The 22,849-nt window shown below is 39.5% G+C and overlaps 1 protein-coding gene across 1 annotated transcript in view; it reads right to left on the bottom strand.

The window, feature by feature from the left end:
- Window positions 1-22,849, bottom strand: part of LOC126295279 (uncharacterized) — a 262,374-nt gene that overhangs the window by 64,745 nt on the left and 174,780 nt on the right. The window contains exon 6 of the mRNA XM_049987708.1: window positions 8,007-8,259. Coding sequence (XP_049843665.1) covers window positions 8,007-8,259 — 253 coding nt within the window. The remainder of the gene's footprint in view (window positions 1-8,006; window positions 8,260-22,849) is intronic.

Here is a 22,849-nt window from a genome sequence, read left to right as displayed (position 1 = left end):
ATTCGCTTTTCAAAAGACTGGAAACAGTGAACCCACTCAGCTACCGCACTTCTGAGAACATGAGAACCTGTGATGGCTCTTGCACATTTGGTGCTTTTGCAATTTGCATCAGCTACATTAAATAAAGGCATAAAATACACACAGACTGCAAACTTTACCATTGAAATGTAGCAATGTGCAGCATATCCACTTGCCCTGATATCACTCCTAACACAAATATCTCTCTTTTTTTCCCTATCTAATCTGCTGGGTTGCTGCTTAACTTCATAGTGTTTCTCCATAAGTTTAATAAACACAACAGATACACATAATAGAGGCTCTGGACATCAATAATATATTCCCAACAGTCTGCCTGCACTAGAGTAAAAGTTTTCGATTCTGCGACTGTAGAAATCGTGTAGTTTTAAAGTGGAGAACTTGTCGAGCCGTGTTCGAAGTACATTTTTATTAGGAAAGGAAGTTCCTCGATGGCCGTTTGACAGAGAGTGGAAAAGGTGAAAATCTCAGGGTACAAGATCAGGTGAATAAGGTGGATGTGGAATAACTATCCAACACAACTCCTGTATACTGTTCTTTGTCAGTCCAGCAGAATGTGGGTGGGAGTTATTACGGTATAGCATCCCTTCATGCAGTCCTGGTCACTGTTCTCAGATTGCATCTGCAAGACATCTCAGTTGTTGACAATAAATGAAAGCAGTGACAGTTACACCTTGGCAGAGCCTTTCACAGTACATCACACCATCGCTGTTCCACCAAATGTGTAATGTCTTTTGTGAATGCACGTATGTCTTTGTATGGGGAGTTGTTGTTTTGTTTGGGCTCACCCATTCCTTTCTTTTCCCTATGTTAGCTTAAAGACACCACTTTTTACCACGAGTAATGATACAGAATAGGAATGGTCAGTTTCATTCATGAGCCATTTGAAGATGAGCTAGCAGAGATGCACATTTGGCCATCTGCTGATTTTTGTGATTTTGGTTTGGAGCATACAGAACCCATGCACCTGATTTTTGAACCTTCCCCAGTGCATAAAAATGTTGCATGATGGTGGGATGATCACACTTCATCACACTTGCCAGTTCTGGTGTAGGCTAACACGTATCACCGAGGATTAATGTGTTTAAAGAATCAGCTTCATCAAACCCCAGAGGCCTCTGTGAACACGGAGGGTTACAAATGTCACAATGAACCTTGTTTAAATGAGAAAACCATTTTTTTGGATATGCTCTGTCCTATGGCACTGTGCCCATATGTGTGGAAACATCTCTGGCTGTCTCCTTCTACTGAACTCAAACAGAAGAATATGATCTCCACTTGGCACTCCATTTTTTAATTCCACAGCTCCACTCACTATCTCCAAATGATAAAATGACTATGGCAAACTCAAATAGCAACAGAAAAGTACAAATAAAAAATGACAGTCGATAAATAAGCCCACAGCAGCCAGAATACCAACATGCTACGAACTTGTGCACCAACCTAATATATACAAAAGTCATGTGAAATGTCAAAATTCTTTTCTGAGCTGTATTTTTATGGTTCTTACTGCTATACTAGCTTATATTTTATTGATCACCAAAGTATAAAGATTCTTTCCAGAAACATTTTATTTCAGGAAAGCACTAACATCTAAGGATTAGTTAAAGCTTTGTGCTAAAAAATTTATACTCTGACAACAAAATTTTGTAATTTAGGAAATATTAATACTCTGAATTTTTGTAGATAGCAATACAAGACTGCACAATTTTTAAAATGTAACCCTTCAAAAATCCAGTACTACCATTCTGTAGCCCTGATTTCCCTCTGACAGAATAGCTAAGTCTCAGGATAAAATTAAAACCATATGGTCAGTCGTAAAGGAAGTGGCTGGTCTGCAGAGACAGGATGAGGATATAGAATCAGTGCACAGTGGGAATGTCCATGTTACTGATAAGTCGCATATATGTATAGTATTTAACAATCACTTTCTGAATATAGCAGGTGAACTAAATGGAAACCTAGTCCCAACAGGGAATCATATAGCGCTCTTAGGAAAAAGTGTTCAGAGACTGTTACCTGAAATGCTCCTCCATGATACTGACAAGAGAGAGATTGAGTTAATAATTAAATAACTAAAGACCAAGAACTCTCATGGATATGACGGGCTATCTAGCAGGATACTGAAGTATTGTTACATGTATGTTAGCCAAGTACTTAGCCATATCTGTAACTTTTCCTTTAGGAGTGGTCGGTTTCCTGACCGATTAAAGTACTCGGTAGTGAAGCCACTTTATAAAAAGGGAGACATTGATAATGTTGACAATTTTAGACCTATTTCTATGCCATCGGTGTTTGCTAAAGTTATCGAGAAGGTTGTATATACAAGGTTACTGGAGCACTTAAGTTCACATAATTTGCTGTCAAATGTTCAGTTTGGTTTTAGAAATGGTTTAACAACTGAAATTGCTATATTCTCTTTTCTCTGTGAGGTTTTGGACGAATTAAATAAAAGATTGCGAACGCTAGGTGTTTTCTTTGATTTAACGAAGGCTTTTGACTGCGTTGACCACAAAATAGTACTGCAGAAGTTGGACCATTATGGAGTAAGGGGAGTAGTTTACAATTGGTTCACCTCTTACTTTAAGAACAGAAAGCATAAGGTAATTCTCCGCAACATTGGGAGTGGTAGTGATGTTCAGTCCCAATGGGGCACTGTTAAGTGGGGTGTTCCCCAAGGGTCAGTGCTGGGGCCACTGCTGTTTCTTATTTATATAAACAATATGCCTTCTAGTATTACAAGTGATTCAAAAATATTTCTGTTTGCTGATGACACCAGTTTGGTAGTGAAGGATCTTGTGTGTAATATTGAAACAGTATCAAATAATGTAGTTCATGAAATAAGTTCGTGGCTTGTGGAAAATAATTTGATGCTAAATCACAGTAAGACTCAGTTTTTACAGTTTCTAACTCACAATTCAACAAGAACCGATATTTTGATTGGGTAGAATGGGCATATTATAAGCGAGACGGACCAGTTCAATTTCCTAGGCATTCGGATAGATAGTAAGCTGTTGTGAAAAGCCCATGTTCAGGATCTTGTTCAGAAACTAAATGCTGCTTTATTTACCATTAGAACAGTATCTGAAATAAGTGACACTTCAGCATGAAAAGTAGTCTACTTTGCATATTTTCATACGCTTATGTTGTATGGTATTATTTTTTGGGGTAATTCGTCTGATTCAAAAAGGGTATTTTTGGCTCAAAAACGGGCTGTTCGAGCTATATGTGGTGTAAGTTCGAGAACCTCTTGTCGACCCTGTTCAATAGTTCGGGAATTCTGACATTGCCCTCACAGTATATATTTTCTTTTATGTCATTTGTTGTTAGCAATATTAGCCTATTCCCAAGAGTTAGCAGCTTTCACTCAGTTAATACTAGGCAGAAATCCAATCTGCATGTGGAATGCACTTCCTTGGCTCTTGTGCAGAAAGGAGTGCAGTATTCTACTGCATCCATTTTCAATAAGCTACCACAAGAACTCAAAAATCTTAGCAGTAGCCCAAACTCTTTTAAGTCTAAACGGAAGAGTTTCCTCATGGCTCACTCCTTCTATTGTGTTGAGGAGCTCCTGGAAGAGCTAAAAAATTAAGCAAATTCCAGTGTTACATTGTTGATTTTCTTTATTGAAACTTACGACTTGTCACCTGAATTATGTTTTTTATATTTCATTTTATCTGTTTCTAATATCGTGTTATAATTTCATGTATTGACTCGTTCCATGACCATGGAGACTTCTCCTTAATTTGGTCCCACAGAACAATAAATACATAAATAAAATAAATAAAAAATGTATTTGATACTGGGAAAGTCAATGAAATATTTAAAGTACAGAAGTTTCTTTCTGGAATAATCTCAACAGTCTTTAATACGAAATGCTGGAGAAATTTATGGTCCAAAAACTTTGCCCATAAAAGTAGAACCCAGTATGAAAGCTATTTAAGATCTAGGCAATAACTGAACACAATGACTTTGTTTAAGAATGTGTACAGGTATTGCCTATAATTCCTATTTTCTGTGTTAACATAGTGAGGATTAAAGAAAAGAAAAAATTGTGTTCCTGCGTAAGGCAGACCCGCTTGAATTTGTTCTTATGTCATTCATAAAGATGTAAATGTAATTCAGATGCATTTTATTATTTTGTAAACAATTTATAGACAATTTTATATGAGAACCTACAAATAGCCACAGTGGACACTCTCACAGCCAGTCAGACATTGCTAATCAGAAAGCTCTATGTGGGAGTTTCTGGGAATCCAGATGGATAATAAACTGAAATGGCACCAGCATGTGGATAATGTAACCAAACAGCTTAGGTTTTCATGGTCTGTACTCACTGTGTCGATCCACAGACACGGTCGGTTGCATACTGTTTGCTCAGTTCTGCCCTGTGGTATAATCTTCTGGGGCATTGCTGCTACAGTGAAAAAAGTGTTTATTGTAGAGAAGTTTGCAATAAGAATGTTGTGCTGAACAAGGTGGAGCAGTGATTAGCACCCTGGACTCACATTCGGGAGGACAAAGTTTTGAATCTGCATCCAATTATCCCAAATTAGTTTGTCCGCAATTTCCCTAAATTGTTCCTCAAAACAATCTGAGCTTGTGTTCACTTTATAATGACCTCAGTGTCAATGGGACCTTAAGTGCTAGTCTTCCTTCCTTTCTTCTTTTCTTTCTTGAGAATATTATGGAAAGTTGATAACATCTTTCAAAAGACATTTCTAGGACCTATGGATTTTTACAATTACATACCCATACTTTTACTCCCTAACGGATAGACTGAAAGTCACAAACACAATAGTATAAGTGGAAATAATTTCCATATAGAATATGTTCCTCTCTCTATGGTTCAAGATGGAGCTTTACTCTGTCTGTAACAGATTGCCAATAGATGTCAGGCAGTGAATAAAACATTTCCAAAATATTTAAAAACAAAGTAAAAAGACATCTCATTGGCTACTCGTACAATTTATCACAATACTTGAACTCAGGGATGTAAATTTTGCATAACTCTAATATTTGTATTAGATAGATCCCGACTTTGCCAACATATAGACTGTGATAGGTGTCAGTGAAAAGTTACATAAATGCTTCGTTTGGTGTATTAGATGGAAAAAGTGGCTGGTTAATACAGGAGGAGGAGCCATGGCTTGTTTCAACTTAGGTAACTTCCAAAAATAAAGTAACCTAAAAGGTACATGTGAAAAGTCCAGTGAATTGTCTCAGAAAGTAAAGGAAACAAAAGTTACAAACAAAATACCTTTATTGGCCTTCAAAGTAATCACTATTAGTTACATCAGTTCAAAACTGTTAAAAACTGTCAGCAAATGCTTGTTGTGGAATAACTTGAAGCACTGTGGGCACCCAATGCCAGATATCTGCATTATAACGGGTGATCAGACCTGGTACTACCAATACGATTCAGAGACTGAATGAGTCAGAGGTGCAGTGTTCATCGTCTTTATCACCTCGGGCCAGAGTAGAAATTTTTGACCGATCGAGCCCTCACTGTCGAGAAAGGTGATCGACGTCATCATTACCTCAGGTTTTGTCAGCCGACTTTTTTTGAGAGGCAGGGTAGGTGACGAATACCGTGCCACTGACTGACACTCGGTCTCAGATCGTATCGGTAGCACCACGTCTAATCCCCTGCAATGGTGCAGGTATCTGACAATGGGTACCCACGGCACTTTGAGTGATTCCGTGAGAAACGTTTGCTGACAGTTTTCAATAGCTGTATGACTGATGTCAGATGTACAATGTAGCTAATAGGTGTTACTTGCCAGTAAAGGTATTTTGTTTGCAACTCTTCTTTCCTTTACTTTCTGACACCATTAATAACAAATTATGATTAGCACAAAGTAAATATTTCCTGCATCATAAAAACTGAGTCCTCTTGCAGGTTTGTAGCAAATTACATGCCATGTAATTAACAGAACTTTTCATTCCCTCAGTCTAGATACATAATTTAAATAATGTTATGTACGTTATTAATTTTCTTTCAGATTGGTAGGGATTCCCAGTTTCTTGCATATTTCAGACAGGAGCTTGTCGAACATCTTCCAACCAGAGTACATAACTCCATTCTGAACCCTGGACAAGGATGTTAATTTCTTGTATAATATGAGTAATATATTTGACTGTTATCGCCTGATGAAAGATGTTCACAAGAGTGGAAAACATATTTTAGATAGTTATTATACCAGGTACGTTCTGTACACACCCTCGTATTACGTCTACGCAAACGAACTGTAAATAACACCAGTTGCAGACATCAGCAAGGCGTGTTGCGAATAAAAAGCTCCACCTGCTGTGGTAGTGCACTCGTTCTTTGGGACACCACAGTGCCTCGATGAACGAGGAGCAAAAAAATCAATGAGAAAAAGCAAACGGTGTATAGTTGTTACAGCTCTTCTCAATTGTTGGCTAATGTCAAAACAAGATTTATGTACGTCGAAATAATCTGAGATATGTCCACCAGAAATCATCACTGATCTCATCTATAGAGACAAAGGAAATGCAAAATACAGACGAGTTAACAGTGCACTGTTAACTTCATTTCATAAGTAGTTGGTGTAGATTTGAGTTCCCCCACAGCCCCTGGCTCTCTACGGATGGAGACGAAATCACGTACCCAGAAGTAGCAGCACTGTGTGGCTAGCCCACAGCATTTAGAAAGCTATGAGAAGCTGATTGCCAAATTCAAATAAGGTGACAGTGATCGATCAAAGCATCGGGATGACAGATCCGTTGAGAAGTGATGACGTAGTTGCAACTGGTAATCGGAGAACATTTTATTTCACTTGACCAAAAAATATTTTTGTGCCATGTATTGTGACTGTTTATGTCACAGTTTAGTTGAAACTGATTTTAATCGTCAGCAAAGATGAAGGACTAAACATATTGGGAAATGAGTGTAAGTATTCCAAGCTCCTTAAAAAGGCCTCTGCAAAATGTACTGTTATATACTTCATACAATATTCTTATTGTTCACTCCTGCTGCACAAACACATTATTTACTTCAGGTGCACTGCCCCAGAAAATAGGCAGTGAAAATATGCAAAATAAGACAGCTCAGTTATCTTTTTGTAAACACAGTGAGAAACGCTTCTAACAGCTCGACATCAAATTTCTCAATTAGTTTATCAATGTACTGACTCCATTTTAACTTGTTATCCAGCTCGGTATTAAGGTATTTTATGCAGTTTGTTTCATTTAGTATAGGGCCATTAATATCTACGACTGCTACTAACAGGTAATTATTCCTCATTTGAAATCTGGTATACTGGGAAGGGAGGGAATGTGCATATATATATATATATATATATATATATATATATATATATATATATATATGTACTATAGCTTGAAATATAGGTGTCATCCAAAAGCTAGCAAAGATTACAGTTTTCTTTTAAATATAATTTATAATCATTTCTTCTGGGCAACTTTTTCTGTTCTGTTGAAGGATTTCTACTTATAAACTGGTAGCTAGTTAAAAAAATGAAAAAAGACCCACATGTGTATAAGTGTTCATTAATGTTAGCACTAATCACATATAAGTGTCCTTTAAACTGACACATTTCACATTATTTCGATAAAAGAATCATTAAAATGATCTGTGGAACATGTAACTAACTGACTAACTATGTGGCTTATGACAACTCACACTTTACTCCTTAAATTATTTATCTTCCATCAGTACTTTCAGTTACCACTTTCATTGAGCTGTACTAGACTCAAGGTGAGTCAGTAAATTATAAAAAAATGCTGGGAATGCAAACTACAAACTGATCACTACTTTGTCATTTAAAATAAATGTCTTTTGACAATATTCCACACATATGCAGTGTCGCCTCGTCGGACGAAAACTCTTACCGTCACACACCATATCATCAGTAGGCGAAAATACCACTGGAAATGCAGTTGCCGTGAGTAAGATTAGAATGTGACTAGAGACTAGAGATTACCTGCCTCAGGAGGGCACCGAGCAGCCCCGTGGTGTGCGCCAGTACCGCCACCGCCGCTTCCACGTCCTGGTGTGCGATCCCCGTCACTGAGGACACCTCCAGCACCGTGTCCAGTGTAGTGCTCCCGGGTGACACCTCCCCACTGAGCAGCAGTCTGTCAGCATCGGCAGCAGTCACAAGCAGTGCCGAGAGGGCGACCGTGGCCACCGACAGAAGGATACGGTCGCAGCGGGCCGCCACCAAGTCCTCGTCACTGTGGATGACCCGTCTGTTTGTGTCTCTGTCTACTTTTTTTTTAATGTCACTGACACCAAATAAATGATAGTTACTATTGAGTCACTAATAATGAAACAGAGTGACAGCTAAGCTCGATATTAAAATAATATGATGTGGTTTTCAAAAGTTCCCAAAATATATTAATTAAAATTATTACTTCTTACGTACATCTTATCCTGCACTGTTGAGCTCAAAGTAGTCCCCTCAGGAGTGAATACATTGATCTGTACATTTCTGCCTCTTTCAAAATGCATCCTAAAGTCCACTGTTAAGGTTGTGGTGTTGATAGGTCACATCCACCACATAAAGCATGATCTTTCAACTCTAACTGCTCTGACGAGCCGCCATGTTAATGTTCCAATCGGCCTTTGTACCTTGTACAGTGTGCATGCGTATCTTTCTTTGTGCTGAAATATATGTATGCATAGACATTTATGGGAACAGTTTGATGTGTATACCGTTATCCGTATTCACGCTTCCCACATTGGTGACCCCAAAGTTTCTACGTCTTCCGCAACTTCCGTGCCGGCTGTGTGAAATCAACAGGTTTTAAATTCGACACCATGGCTGCCTCACCCAACGTTTTATACAAGGAATTGGAGGCTCAGCTACTGCTACCAGGCCACTCCAGTCCCCATCCAATGATTGTTTCACTGCTAATGGACACTGATTCATGATCTCCAACGAAGTTAACCTCAAACTTTGCAGCTCCACAGCGGCCAAGTGTTACACCGTTACCTCAAACAATGGACTCAGGTTTCGTGTCGCTGGATTGTGCATGCCAACATGTGAAAAGTGAAGTGGACAATTTCCAGAATCGTGTAACAATCGATCACTCATGTAGTGTTCAAATGGACCCAAATTCGCATATGTGCTTTGATCCTTTAATGTCGGTTAAGTAGTGCCGCGTGCAACACTGCCATTCATGCAAAATGCACATGCGTTCAACTGCTATCAAGCTATGCCAGTGTTGCTTTCCTCACAATTTAATAACAGACATTTTTATACATCAAGTTCGCCATGTTCAACCACCAGATATGTCACCCAGTTTCTCAACCATGTGGGTTTGAGCACACCTGATGGTGCTTAGCCATCCAGGAACGTTTTACCACAACAATGTGACCACCAGCAGGTTTTACCAGTGATTTATGGTCCTACCACATGGGGTACATTTCCGATGTGCACAGAAAAGTCAAAACTCTCACTGCTACCACACCAAGTACCAAACTATCTCCCAAACCCCCTCACCTCTCCCCCCACTCACAGGCGCCCCAATTCCGACCATACAGCTGCTCGGCTCCTTCCACAGTACCGTCTGCACCTGCCGAGCCAGCCTTCCGCATCATTTCCAAGGTGGACAATTTAAGTACTGTGCCTTTAACCTTCGGTCCAGTTTACAGGCCTACCTCATGCGCCGCTCATCCGTTTGTTCCCACGGTATCAACCGTGACTGCTGCGTGGTGCTTCCGTGACTCATCATGGACATTGTAACCAGCCGTTGTTCGGGACGTGTTTGCTAGTAACACGCCCATGCCAGTAGTGCCCGGTTACAGGACAGCATATCCTACCATGGAACAGCTGGCCTTCCAAGATACGCCAAAGTCACCCCCCCTTCCCCCCCTCTGGCCATCTGCCAAAGCTACCTCCTTTATACGAGGACAACCTCTTTTCATGGTTCGCACTTGTGGAGCACCTTTGCGAGTTGCATCAGGTGACTGACAACAACTCTAAATTTCTATGTCTCGTCAAGCACATCCATGACCACTCAGATTTAATTTGTGACCTCCTCCTTTCGCCTCCGTCTCCGCCTCCGCCTCCGCCAAAATACGAGTTCGCCAAGAAGACGATATTGAACTGACTCACCTGCTCGTCACAGGAATTAATTATCTACGAGTTCACCGAGAAGACGATATTGGACCAACTCACCTGCTCACCACAGGAATTAATTATCAAGATCCTGAGCGAGGAACAACTGAGGGACCGCACTCCTTCACAACTCTGGCACCGCCTTCGGCTACTTGTGAGTGAACACACGATGCCAGACAGTACCCTGTGGGCGGTATGGTCTGCCAAGTTACCTACTGATCTGCAGATACACCTGCTACCACACTCCTTTGAGTCTATCGGCTCTCGCCTTCGCATGGCAGATCAGCTGTATGCACTACTTCGACAGAAACGAACGGCACATCTCTCACCACTGGTTGGCACTAAGCCACCTGTTTACCGGCCATCTGTGGGCAGAGGCAGGGCTCATTTCGCCTCCACACCATCTGCACCACTGGGCAGTACTCGTTCGATCTCTCCTCTTTCCGAGGACTCGAGAATCACACACACCGTACATCCCGGTTTACATTCCGGAACAGATCAATGAGGACAAACCTCCTCCACTGTCACAATCACCACAACTGCCACATCTGTACTGTTGGTACCACAAGATTTTCAGGGATGAGGCCAAGAACTGCAGATGATGAAGAACTATATGTCAAGATAGTGCACAGTCTGTCCCTCCCCCGAGAATGCGTTCATCTCCTCGGACGGCTCGATCTGCATTAGGGGCAGGCATGCTCGGATGCCACACCCCTCCCCACACCTCTACTCCCGGGCACACAGACACATCGTCTGCCCCCGCTGGCTGTGTGATTACGATGTGGATCTGCAAACTGTCACCGCACCTTCGTACGTCACCCTGACTGAGATGGAGCTCCCAGTCACGTGTCTGCCGCCTCACTCCAATGCCGACATCCACACGACCTTCCCTCAGGCCTCACAGGCCGTACTACGTACTGCGGGGAAAGGGGGGGCTGTGTGGTGTTGATAGCTCACACCGACCACGTAAAGCGTGATCTTTGAGTTCTAACTGCCCCGATGAGCTGCCATGTTAATATTCCAGTCGGCCTTTGTACCTTGTAGAGTGTACCGTGTATCTTTCTTTGTGCTGAAATATTTGTGTATATAGACATTTATGGGAACAGTTTGTTGGGTATATAGTTATCCGTATTCTGATTTCCCATAAAGTGTTAACTACCCTATAAAATCTTCACTAGAATGTCCTCCATTGTATCAAATCTTCGCTTCTTCAACACAATTTTCGTCTTTGTACTCTTTCTCTGGTGGCTATGGTGGGTGGAGAACACTGTCATTCTTATCTTTGGTCAAAAATTCCTTAATACTGAAGGCCATATGCAGTTGTTCGTTGTCACAGTGGAGTACTACTCCAAATGCAGTCATTTGTGTTACAGTGTTAATGGCATCATACGCGTGGAATGGTAATTCACTGGTCTGGTTGCTGCTAGTCTCCAACCGATGGTGCATGCTGACACAAAATGTTGTGGATGCTCAATACTTGTTCTCAGACTGGCAGGCCACACGTGAAGAGGTTACAACGTGCTCGATACACGGTACGGAGATCCACTCTCGTGGTTGTCAGACGTGACAACAAACACGCACGGCCTCACATTCCCGTGCAGTCTGACATTGGGCCATTGTGACATCTGAATGCCCCACAAATCTGGATGTTACACAATTCCACTGGCCAGCCGAATGGAGATCCACAATGAGCCCCTTTCAAACACTGTCAGTTGCTGTTTTTAAGTTGCATCCTCATGTCCTTCACAGTGATCAGTTAACATCTGAGTCTGTTTGTGGGCCTTGTATATTCTACCAGGCCACACTGAACTTTCATGCAGAAGGACAACAGTTCAAACCCACATCTAGTCACCTAAGGTTCGGTTTTCTTTGATTTCTCTAAATTGTTCCAGAGAAGTGCCAGGATGGTTCCTTCGAAAAGGCAGTGCAAAGGTGGCGGAGAATATGGGTGTACACGATTTTACTGCTAAAATTAATTATAGCAATGCTGGTAAAAAGATAGCGTGTATGAAATCGCTAAATATAATGAACGTATTTCAGGTTTACAATGTGTAACCAACAGCCTCAGAAGAGAAAACGACAGCCTGAAGTACGAAAATATGTAGCTGAAATCGAAGCAAAACATGGATGATCTACCAAAAAAGAGTGCCGACAATTTGGAAGAAAGTATCCAAGAAACAGAATGCATTAGGCGCGAAAATGCCACCGGCAGTAAATGATACAAGGTTTGAGAATGTAAACAAATTTAATGAACTCTTTTCTAGTAACAGTGTTCCAGTGAATGACTCAGAATTGAAGCTGAATTCGAATGTTAAAGTGACCTTGGCAAATGTTCCAAAAAGTGTAAATTCTAATGTTAAAGTGACCTTGGATAACGTTCCAAAAAATGTAAATTGTCATAAAGAAGTTACGTTTGATTTGCCAAAGCCTGAACTACCAGCAGCAAGAAGTTAAATTTCTGCTGAGAATAAAACAGAGCGTGTTCATATTTTTGCCAACAGTCATGGAAGAGGTATGGCTGAAACTGTAAAAAACAGTTTTAATAGTGCTAATGTTTGTGGAATCATGAAACATAATACGAAAATTCAGGAAGTCGTAGCAGGCTGTGATCCTGAAAGTGTAAAAAACGATTATGTGATTATAATAGGTGGTTCAAACAGTGTAGCCTGCAATGAAGGTTTTGATGTTACACGATCACTCAAGTAAAAATTAATGGCTCTTCAGCATTCTAAGGTATTTGTTGTGAATATTCCAAAGAGACATGACTTAATCCCTCAATCCTGTGTAAATGAAGCTGTTATTCAAATGAACTCTAAATTAGTGAAGACTTGCAAACAATTTAGCACAACTTATGTTGTAGATACGTATAATTTTCAAAGGTAGTTGTTTACCAGACACGGAATGCACCTTAACAGGCAAGGTAAACAAGCATTAGGTACTCTTTTACATGCAGCAATCATAGAAGAAATCAACAAAATATCTCCCCACTCGAAACGTATTCCCCTTAAATGGCTCCAGGAATCCCATCAGACTAATTTTCAAGTTTAGAATTTCATCGAAGCAATTAACAATGAGCGTATTGTTTGTAAGCCCACAAGTACTTGTTTAGGTGAAAGCAACCGCTCTCAGCAAATACCAAAGCTATGACAATTTTTCGCTATAATGTAGGAGGACTTACAAACAAAGTTAATGAAATTACTGTTCTTTTAGATGACCCACAAGAGATAAAGGATGCTGATGTTCTATGGTTTTGTAAACACCACATGAGAGATGTTGAAATGTTACAGTTCAGTGATTACTGTCTAGCAGCACATTACTGTAGATCTATCATGAAGAACAATGGAGTAGTAATATACTTAATAACATATCATATACCACATTACATTTAAAGAGTCACTGTATTGAACAACATATGTGGTGTAGAAATTACTATAAGTGACTGTACAGTTGTAGTGTTAGCACTATACAGAGCTCCCTCAGGGAACACTAATGTGTTCCTGAGGCAGTTAGATTCTGTGTTATCCCAAGTGTACTCAAAATCAAAGGATCTAAAAATTACAGGTGATTTCAATGTAGATTTCCTAAATGAAAGCAATGCTAAAGCAGATTTAGAACATCTAGTTGATTCTTATAATATGATGACAGTAGTAAATTTTCCAACTAGAGTTACTGAGAACTGTCAAAGTCTGATTGACAATATATTTATAGATAAGTTAAGAGTCAACAATATCAGTGTACATCTAATTCTTGGCCTTCCTGATCATGGAGGTCAGTTGCTTACTTTCAATGACATCAATCTGTGCAACAGTTCTGAGAATTCTTGGAAATCTTTTAGGATTATAAATGATGAAACCATCAAAAATTTCAACAACAGCCTGCAAAAGATAGATTGGAGTCCAGTTTTCAATGAAGCAGATGCGAACAAAAAGTATAATACATTTCTAAATGAATATATGTCTATTTTTGAATTACAAACAGTCATGTAAGCACTATCAATAAGAAATAAAAACAATTTGGAATGTAATAAAGTGGAAAACTGACAAAAAAGACAGGGATCAGGACACCCATAGAACTTAAACAAGGTACCAACATTGTAAAGAAACCTGAAATGATTGCAGAAATCTTCAATAGGCACTTCCTGTCAGCACCAGAAAAGACAGGCTGTAAAGGTTCTGTGGAAGAGTAATTGGCTCTTGTAGAAAAAGCTAGCAGTAATAGACCCCCCACAGGTATTCTTATCTCATGTTACAGTAAAAGATATTGACAGAATTATTACCTCATTAAAAAATAAGAAGTCTGTAGGTGTGGACAATATTTTCTGTAAAATATTGAAATGTTGCTATAAATATATAAGTCCAGTCTTATGCAACATGTTCAATGCATCGATGCAAGAAGGAATTGTCCCTGACAGGCTAAAACTAGCTGTAGTGATACCACTCTTTAAGAAAGGTGAGAAAGACAATGTTACAAATTATCGCCCAATCTCCCTTTTAACTATCTTTCCAAAAATTCTTGAAAACTGATGCACAGGTTGATTGTCAATCATCTCAGCTTCCACAATATCCTAAACAAAAGTCAGTTTGGTTTAAATGCAGGTCTTTGTACAGAACAAGCAATATTCTCTTTCACCAATCAAGTTCTGGAAGCCATGAACACAAAGATGTCTCCAGTAGGTATTTTTTGTGAACCCTCTAAAGCCTTTTATTGGGTGAACCATCTAAATCTTTTGAAAAAAAAAAAAAAAAAAAAAAAAAAAAAAAAAAAAAAAAAAAAAAGCGGAATATTATGGTTTGGGTGGTACCATTGGTTCGTGGCTCCAGTCATGCCTAAAAGACCAAAAGCAGACTGTACTGCTGAATGGCACATCCGGAGAACCTGCCTCATCTGAGTGGGGCAAAGTTAAGTTGTGGTGTGCCACAAGGTTCTGTTTTGGGTCCACTGCTGTTTCTCATCTTCATTAATGATCTCCCACTTTGTTCTGATACAAAGAGTAAATTTACTCTTTTTTTTAGATGATACTACAATTCTAATTTATGATTTTACAGACAACAATCTTGAATAAACTACAACTGAAGTTTTCAGTGATATAGTAAATTGGTTTTCTTCAAATGGTCTCTCACTCAATACAGGTTAAACCCTTTATAAGAGATTCCATACTCCGCAAAGAAATCTGGAAGAAATTAACATTATGCGTAGAGATCAAGCAATACAAAATGTTGAGGTACAAAATTCCTGGGTGCTTATACAGACAGCAAATGTAATTGGTTGACACACATTCTTCATCTTTACCAAACACTTAGCTCAGCAAACTTGCACTACGGGTTATTGCTTCAGTGGCTGATTTAGATACCATTAAGGCTTCTAACTTTGGCTATTTTCATTCATTAATGCCACATGCTATTATATTCTGGGGGAACAAACCTCTCGCAAAAAAAATTTTCACTGCACAAATAATGAGTGGTGTCCATCACAGACACTTGTAGATGCTTGTTTCGAAAGATGGGGTCCTTACCAATGCCTCACAGTATATCTTTTCTTTATTGACCTTTGTCTGTAATAACCCTTCTGTCTACAAAGATAACAGTCGATTTTATGACTATAACACAAGAACCAAAAAGAGTCTGCACATTGAATTGAAGAGTCTCACTATGGTTCAAAAAGGAGCTTATTACTCCAGTATTAAGCTGTTCACATCACATGCCTTAACAATAGATTTCCAGCATTCAAACAAGCTCTCAAGCAGTACCTGATAGAGAAATCTTTTTATACAATTGATGAATATGTGAAATAAAATGTATATAATCACTAAACTTGCAAGTGTTGTATAAATAGTGTGATTAATATTGCTTTGAATAGGCATATGAAAATTGTTTATTGGTATTTCTTTATTTCCATTGGAATAGTGAACTTGCCTTGATTCCGGTATATATTACTCATCCTTAACATGTGAAACGAAAACTTTCTGTTAATTGCAAAACAAATGGCTCTGAGCACTATGGGACTCAACTGCTGTGGTCATTAGTCCCCTAGAACTTAGAACTACTTAAACCTAACTAACCTAATGACATCACACACATCCATGCCTGAGGCAGGATTCGAACCTGCGACCGTAGCAGTCGCACGGTTCCGGACTGCACGCCTAGAACTGCGAGACCACCGCAGCCGGCCTGTTAATTGCATATGCTGTTGTTTAGATGGTAACTTATTTACATTGTATCTATTTGTTGCATTTATGTAAGATATATTTCAGGTGTTTACAATCAGACACATTCCATATAATATATATATATTACTTATCCTTAATGTGTGAAAAACAATTTTCTGTTTATTGATTGTGCTGTTGTCTATTGATTTTATTTACACTGTATCTTTATTGTATGTATTTATACAAGTTATGCTTGAACTATGTGCAATTTGACACATTCCATCGCTTCCAGGATCTACGGAACATGAAATAAATAAATAAATAAATAGGCACAGAAAGTATCCTTCCCCATCCTCAACACAGTGTCAGGGTGTGCTCTGCAGCTTCTTTCAGCTAAGGTGAAGAAGGACTCCTCCATTGCAACAATTGCTTAGTTTCAGAAGTGTAGCAATAAACCAAACTTTTGTCACATGTGACAATTTTTGGAGCAAAATTTGGATTGTTCCTTAAGCAGTTATTGAAGTTCCCTGCAGTCTTCTATACGATGTGACTTCTGATCATCTCAATGCAGTTATGGCACAATTTTTGGTGCAATCCTCATGTTTAGTTCTACTGACAGAATACATCCACACATATCACAGGTAATTTCCCAGTTGTCTCTGATGGTCTGTCTACAATCTTTCAGGGTCAGGCAGCTTCATTTCTGACGATTTTCTGACGTGATACCAGTAGATGAATGATCAGAATGGTCCTCAATGTTTTCCCATTTTTGAGATGCTTATTTTAGTTGAATATCTGTGTCTAATCTAAATCACTGTCTCTCAAAGCTCGCTTCAATATCTGTGCATTTCTGCAACAGTTTCCCTGAGTTTAAGACAAAACTTTCTACACGTAAGGTGCTCCTTCAAGTTAGCCATTGCAAAACCACAAACTTGAGGAAACATGATAATGGAAATTTGTTCACTGATGACTAACTATACCACTCAGCTAGCAGCCACTTGCCACACTGATTCTGGTGGGATGTACAGTGAGACACCTTGCAGTATTCACAATCATTTGTGTGAAAACTACAAATTTTGAGACCGTATGGATACGGCCCGGTATCATTTAAATGTGAGTGCTAAGAAATAGAGGATACATAAAATAACTGTACGAAAAAACAGTAGCTAGTTAATGTCGATCAGTTCAAACTGACTTGTGAAACAAATTAAAGCTTTACCTTTTTTTATACACGAGCTGGGCAAAAGCTTGGGAGGTGCTTGACACACACTATGTTGTCAGTCAAAAGTATAGGGCAAGTAATGGGCCAGACTGTGGGTTGGTCTCTTGGGCACATTTGAAATGTATCTTACACTGTGAGCAGTGCATGTCGGCAGCTCAACTAAAGTGCACTTACCGTGTTGGCAGCCCTTGTGTTGTGTGCAAATATCAGCAATTCATTGCTGTTGGTCATAGCCTATCAGATGTCCGTCCCCGGTAACTGCGTGGTCAGCATGACAGACTGTCAATCCTAAGGGCCCAGGCTCGAAGCACACTGGACTCGCATTTGGGAGGACAACGGTTCAATCCCACATCTGGCCATCCTGATTTACGTTTTCCGTGATTTCCCTAAATCGCTCTAGGCAAATTCCAGGATGGTTCCTTTGAAAGGGCACGGCCAACTTCCTCCCGCACCCTTCTCTAATCCGATGAGACCGATGACCTTGCTGTCTGGCCTCCTCCCCCAAACAACCCAACCCAACCCTGGATTCAATTCCTGGCTGGGTCGGAGATTTTCTCCGCTCAGGGACTGGGTGTTGTGTTGTCCTAATCATCATCATTTCATCCCCATCAACGCACAAGTTGCCGAAGTGGCGTCAAATTGAAAGACTTGCACCAGGCAAGCAGTCTACCCAATGGAAGGCACTCGTCACATGAAATTTTTATAGCCTATCAGATGACTGTATATGAGATTCAATGAATCTAATGATTTCTATTGGCAGAAAACTCAAATTAACTGCTCTTGATTTCAATATGGGGAGGGATAAACAGGGTTCCTGGAGCCAGAAAGACAATCATCTAGAGGCAGAAAACAATTATTAAAAATCACCTGGCCCTCCAAGTTGGGAATTTGGGCATTAGACCTGGACTCTGTCCTAGAAGAAGAAACCACATGCAAAATTTCCCAATTTATGCTGGGAATCGGATGTATCAGAATTGAGGTAGTAACAGACACAAGAAAGGGAAAAAGAATTGCAACATGGAATATACCGTACAAAGGATGCCACAAAGAAACATCGAGGCTGGGAAGAAATAAAGTGTCTTGACATTGATGTAGTGTATATAATGTATATAACAGAAACTAAAGGGGAAGTTCAGAGATATGATTACATATATATTAATAGTGGTGTACCGAAAGAATAATGAGCTCATACCAGAGTTGCCATTTTCATAAATAAACAATTTAAAAAAGGTAACCAGCTGGGAATATGTCAGCAATACAATTCTGCAATTACAAATGAAGTTAAAGGATCATTTCATGGCAATTATCATTGCTTGTTTATCAAATGACCATCCACTTATTCTACACTTATGACAAGACCTCCTGAAAATACAGAAAATCACAAAAAGATAGTTTTACTAGGCGACTTAAATGAAAGAGTAAGGTCGAGAGCCAACATCAGTGTAGTGGAACAATATAGTTAAAACACAAGAAATAATAATGGTGAAAGGGTTATAGAACTATGTCTGCAATTTGTCTTGGGAATTCTAAATGGCTAGTTCAGGCGTACAGATATCTATAAGTATACACAGACGAAACTGAGCATTCATCCACCTTAAATCCATTAGAAACTATGTCATAATCAAGAACACAGTAAAACTAGTAGCACAACATATGAGGGCTATGAGAGGTGCAGATTGCAGATTAGATCATTTTTTGTTAATGTTAAGCTCTTATTCAAGTTTATCCAAAACACAGAGATTCAATTGGGCACTGAATCACAGAACGCCAGTAACAATCAATACAACTTATAAAGTGTTGACAGCAATTCTATACATTTTTGTACTACCTAAGGCTAGCAAAAGAAAACATGCTACTGTTGAAGAACTTTCTGCAGAAAATATGTATGAAACTGTTAAAGAAGCTATTCATAAGGCAGCTTACGAAGCACTGAGAAAAACAGAAATGCAAAAGAAAAATAGAAAATTTGATGAGTGGAGGAAAAACACATTGCAAGAGAAAGTAGAAAATGATATGAAAACTAATGATTTGTGGTTGAACTGAAAATCAGACAATGGTTGGCAGAAATACAGAGAAAGAAGAAAGGATACACAGAGAATAGCAATTAAGGCTAAGAATGAGAATGGCAGAAAACTGCCAAAGAGAGAGAAAAAAGCAAAGGGAACACATGCACAAATAAAGCATGGAAGAATAAAGATCAAGCAGACATAAACCTTTTTAGTATGCGAGAATGGGTACAACACTACCTATGATTACTACATGAGAATAGAGTGGCATTCACTCAGTACCCACCAGAATCTGAAATTAAGCTATTTTATACCAGTGGTAAGATTCCCTGTCAGTTACAGCTGGTTCATGTTTATCTCCCTAGATGGCAATTGAATACAAATGACTGAGAGATTGTAAAACAGACTTACCCTCTGTACATATAGTGAATGGACTAAACAAACAACAAGTCATTTCTATTGCAACTTTTGTATGCAGTGGTTTTTAAACCCCTAGTTTACATTGTTTTGATTCATAATGTGTGCTTCATATCACACAAGGTGAGCTTTCTGCCGCTTTACTTATGTGTACTTAAATCACAAGGCATAATAGAGGATGAGATTTTCCTCCAGATGCAAACTCAAGGGATTGATCAATGAGAGGGTACAGAACAAAAAAGGTCTAATGAAGTTATGTCCACCAATGCTAGCTAGGTTTCTGTGCTAGAGACCATTTATTCAATCATACATTGTTACAGAGACAGCAGTCTAATATGCACTGTACCATGCAGCCACAGCTACAGTACGTGTTGAAAGTGGTTTCCATGTGCTTCAACACATACTTGTATCTGCCATAGCATGTTATGTCTCTCACATTCACATCAGCCAGGCTGCATCTGAACAGTGTCAAAGGCAGTACGAATAAGCTGCTCCAGTGTCTCAACATCTGGAATGGGCTCTGCATACATGATACTTGTGAGATGGCCCCGTAACCAGAAATTGCACGGGTTGAGATCCGGTGAGTGAGCAGGCCATGCAACTGGACCCCCTAGTCTGATCCGTCGACCAGGGAAAGCACGATCGAGATGCGTCCAGATGTTAAAAGCGAAGTGGGCTGGAGCACCATCATGTAGTAGTCATATAACCCTTCGAATCATCGATGGCACTTCTTCCATCAGGGGAGGCAAAATCACCTGCAAGAAACACTGATAGTTCTGGCCTGTTGGGTAATGTGGAAGGAAGACTGGTTCCAAAATACAGTAACCAATTATCCCAGCTCACACGTTCTGGGTGTACTGATGCCGATAATTCGCTGTCACCATACTGTGGGGGTTCTGCATGCTATGAAAGCTGGAGAAACCATTGCACATAAAGGTGGCCTTATCTGTGAATAGAATGAATGACATAAATACTGGAATCGTGGTTGCCTGGTGAAGTAACCAGTGACAAAATTGCTCCTGCTGTGGAAAGTCTGTTGCCAGTAAGCCCTGCACCTGCTGTAAGTGATAAGGGAGTAACATTTGTCATGGAGAATGTTCCAAACACTTGTCTGGCTTACCCTGTCCTAGTGGGCCAGCTGCCTGGTGCTGAAATGGTGTGTAAACATTTTGGGTATGTCTTCCATGATTTCCTGCTTCCTGAAATGACCCTGTCTCAAATAAATGGTGAAACACTGTTGCAAAAATTGAATGCTGTGGTTATTGTCAGCAGGGATAGGTCTGCTGATACAACCTTGCTGCCCAACCCCCATTGCCATTTGCTTTTCCGCAAGTAAACACCATGTCGGAAAGCTCTTGATTTGAATATGGAACCATTGTGTACAATGCTGTATCACATTCACTGCAAGGTGAGTCAGCAAGAGAAGCGAATCAGACACAACATCACCAATTACTATGGCAGGAGAGGGCACTAGGATGTGATGTATGAGGAACAGTACCACCCCCTAGGAGGAAACCGCATGTGCTGTAACCATGGGTGCATGGTACAGCACATATCTGACTGCAGTCTCTGTAACAACATATGATTGAATAAATAGTCCCTAGCAAGGAAACCATGCATATCCTGATGTGAGTTCATTAGATATTTTTTGTTCCATATCCTCTCATCCAGTAATCCATAGAGTTTGTACACAGTGGAAAAAAAATCACCCTGTATTTAAACACATTTCAATGTACAATAAATTTTATAACAATTTTTGTTCATTGTTATACTTTGCTATATTGCCGATTATGTCTGATAGATTTTCCTGAAATTGGTATGCAACAGTCTCATTACAAGAATGTTGGATTACAGTAATTGAGGAATGGTTACTCTTTTTAGCAGCTTACCAGCCAATGACATCACTGACGCATTGGAAGCAAGTGATGGCAAGGATGATAAAATCACTATGGATATTATTATGTTTCCTCCTGTTAAATCTGCAAAAGTAGAAACTGATGTTGATTCTTATATGTCAGAAAATGAAGCAGAAGGACATCCTGTACATCTCCCAAGAAGACTACACCACTGCTGAGGTGAATTGTCAGTGCAGTCAACTTCTGATTAAGACTGAACTAGAAATTTCAGATACTATGCTTCAAGTATGACATTCAAGTGAACTAAAAGAATGGCATTCAAGTGAATGGTGAAAATGTTGTTAGTGCACATGAAATTGCATAGCAGCCTAATACCGACTAAGCAAAGAGCTCTCCAACTAGACATCAGGAAAAGGAAGTACATCATACAAGAACTAAGAGTGATATAAGGCTAGGGAAGAAAGAAAAGGGAGGTAAATTGAAAACAGATGCACAAGATAAAAAAGAAGAAGGCATTTTCATGCATGAACATGAAGAAAAATTGAAATCTAAACCTCCTGCTGTCTCAAACAAGAAAAGAAAGTGGTGTAAACGTGAAAACAGTGTTGGCAGTAAGATTGCTTCATATGTCATTTACAGTCCAAAGTCTGCAGAGTTCATCAAAGAAAATTTGGAAGCTACATCAGATTATTTTTCCACATATTTTGAATGGGACCAGGAGTTGTCATCACAGTTGAGATTAAGCAATATACAGCTCAGAAAAACCTAGTGACATGTTCACAACTGAAAACATACTTGGCTTTATTGGCACTTTTCGTATATCACGCTAAAACAATGTGTGACATTATCACTTATAATGGAGCACTTCACAAGATATGCACAATGAGTTAATATCCAGTGAGATGAGGCAATAATCTTTCAATAATATTATGAGACAAATGCATTTTGCTGGTGACACACAAATAAATGACTACCCTTTTTCCAAGATTCGCCTGTTTCTTGATGTGATCAATGAATCACATAAAATCTTTGATGTGCCTCAAAAATTTGTCAGT

Source organism: Schistocerca gregaria, chromosome 11 (genome assembly GCF_023897955.1).
Source record: "Schistocerca gregaria isolate iqSchGreg1 chromosome 11, iqSchGreg1.2, whole genome shotgun sequence".
NCBI lineage: Eukaryota > Metazoa > Arthropoda > Insecta > Orthoptera > Acrididae > Schistocerca > Schistocerca gregaria.
This window is presented reverse-complemented; position numbering and strand designations above follow the sequence as displayed.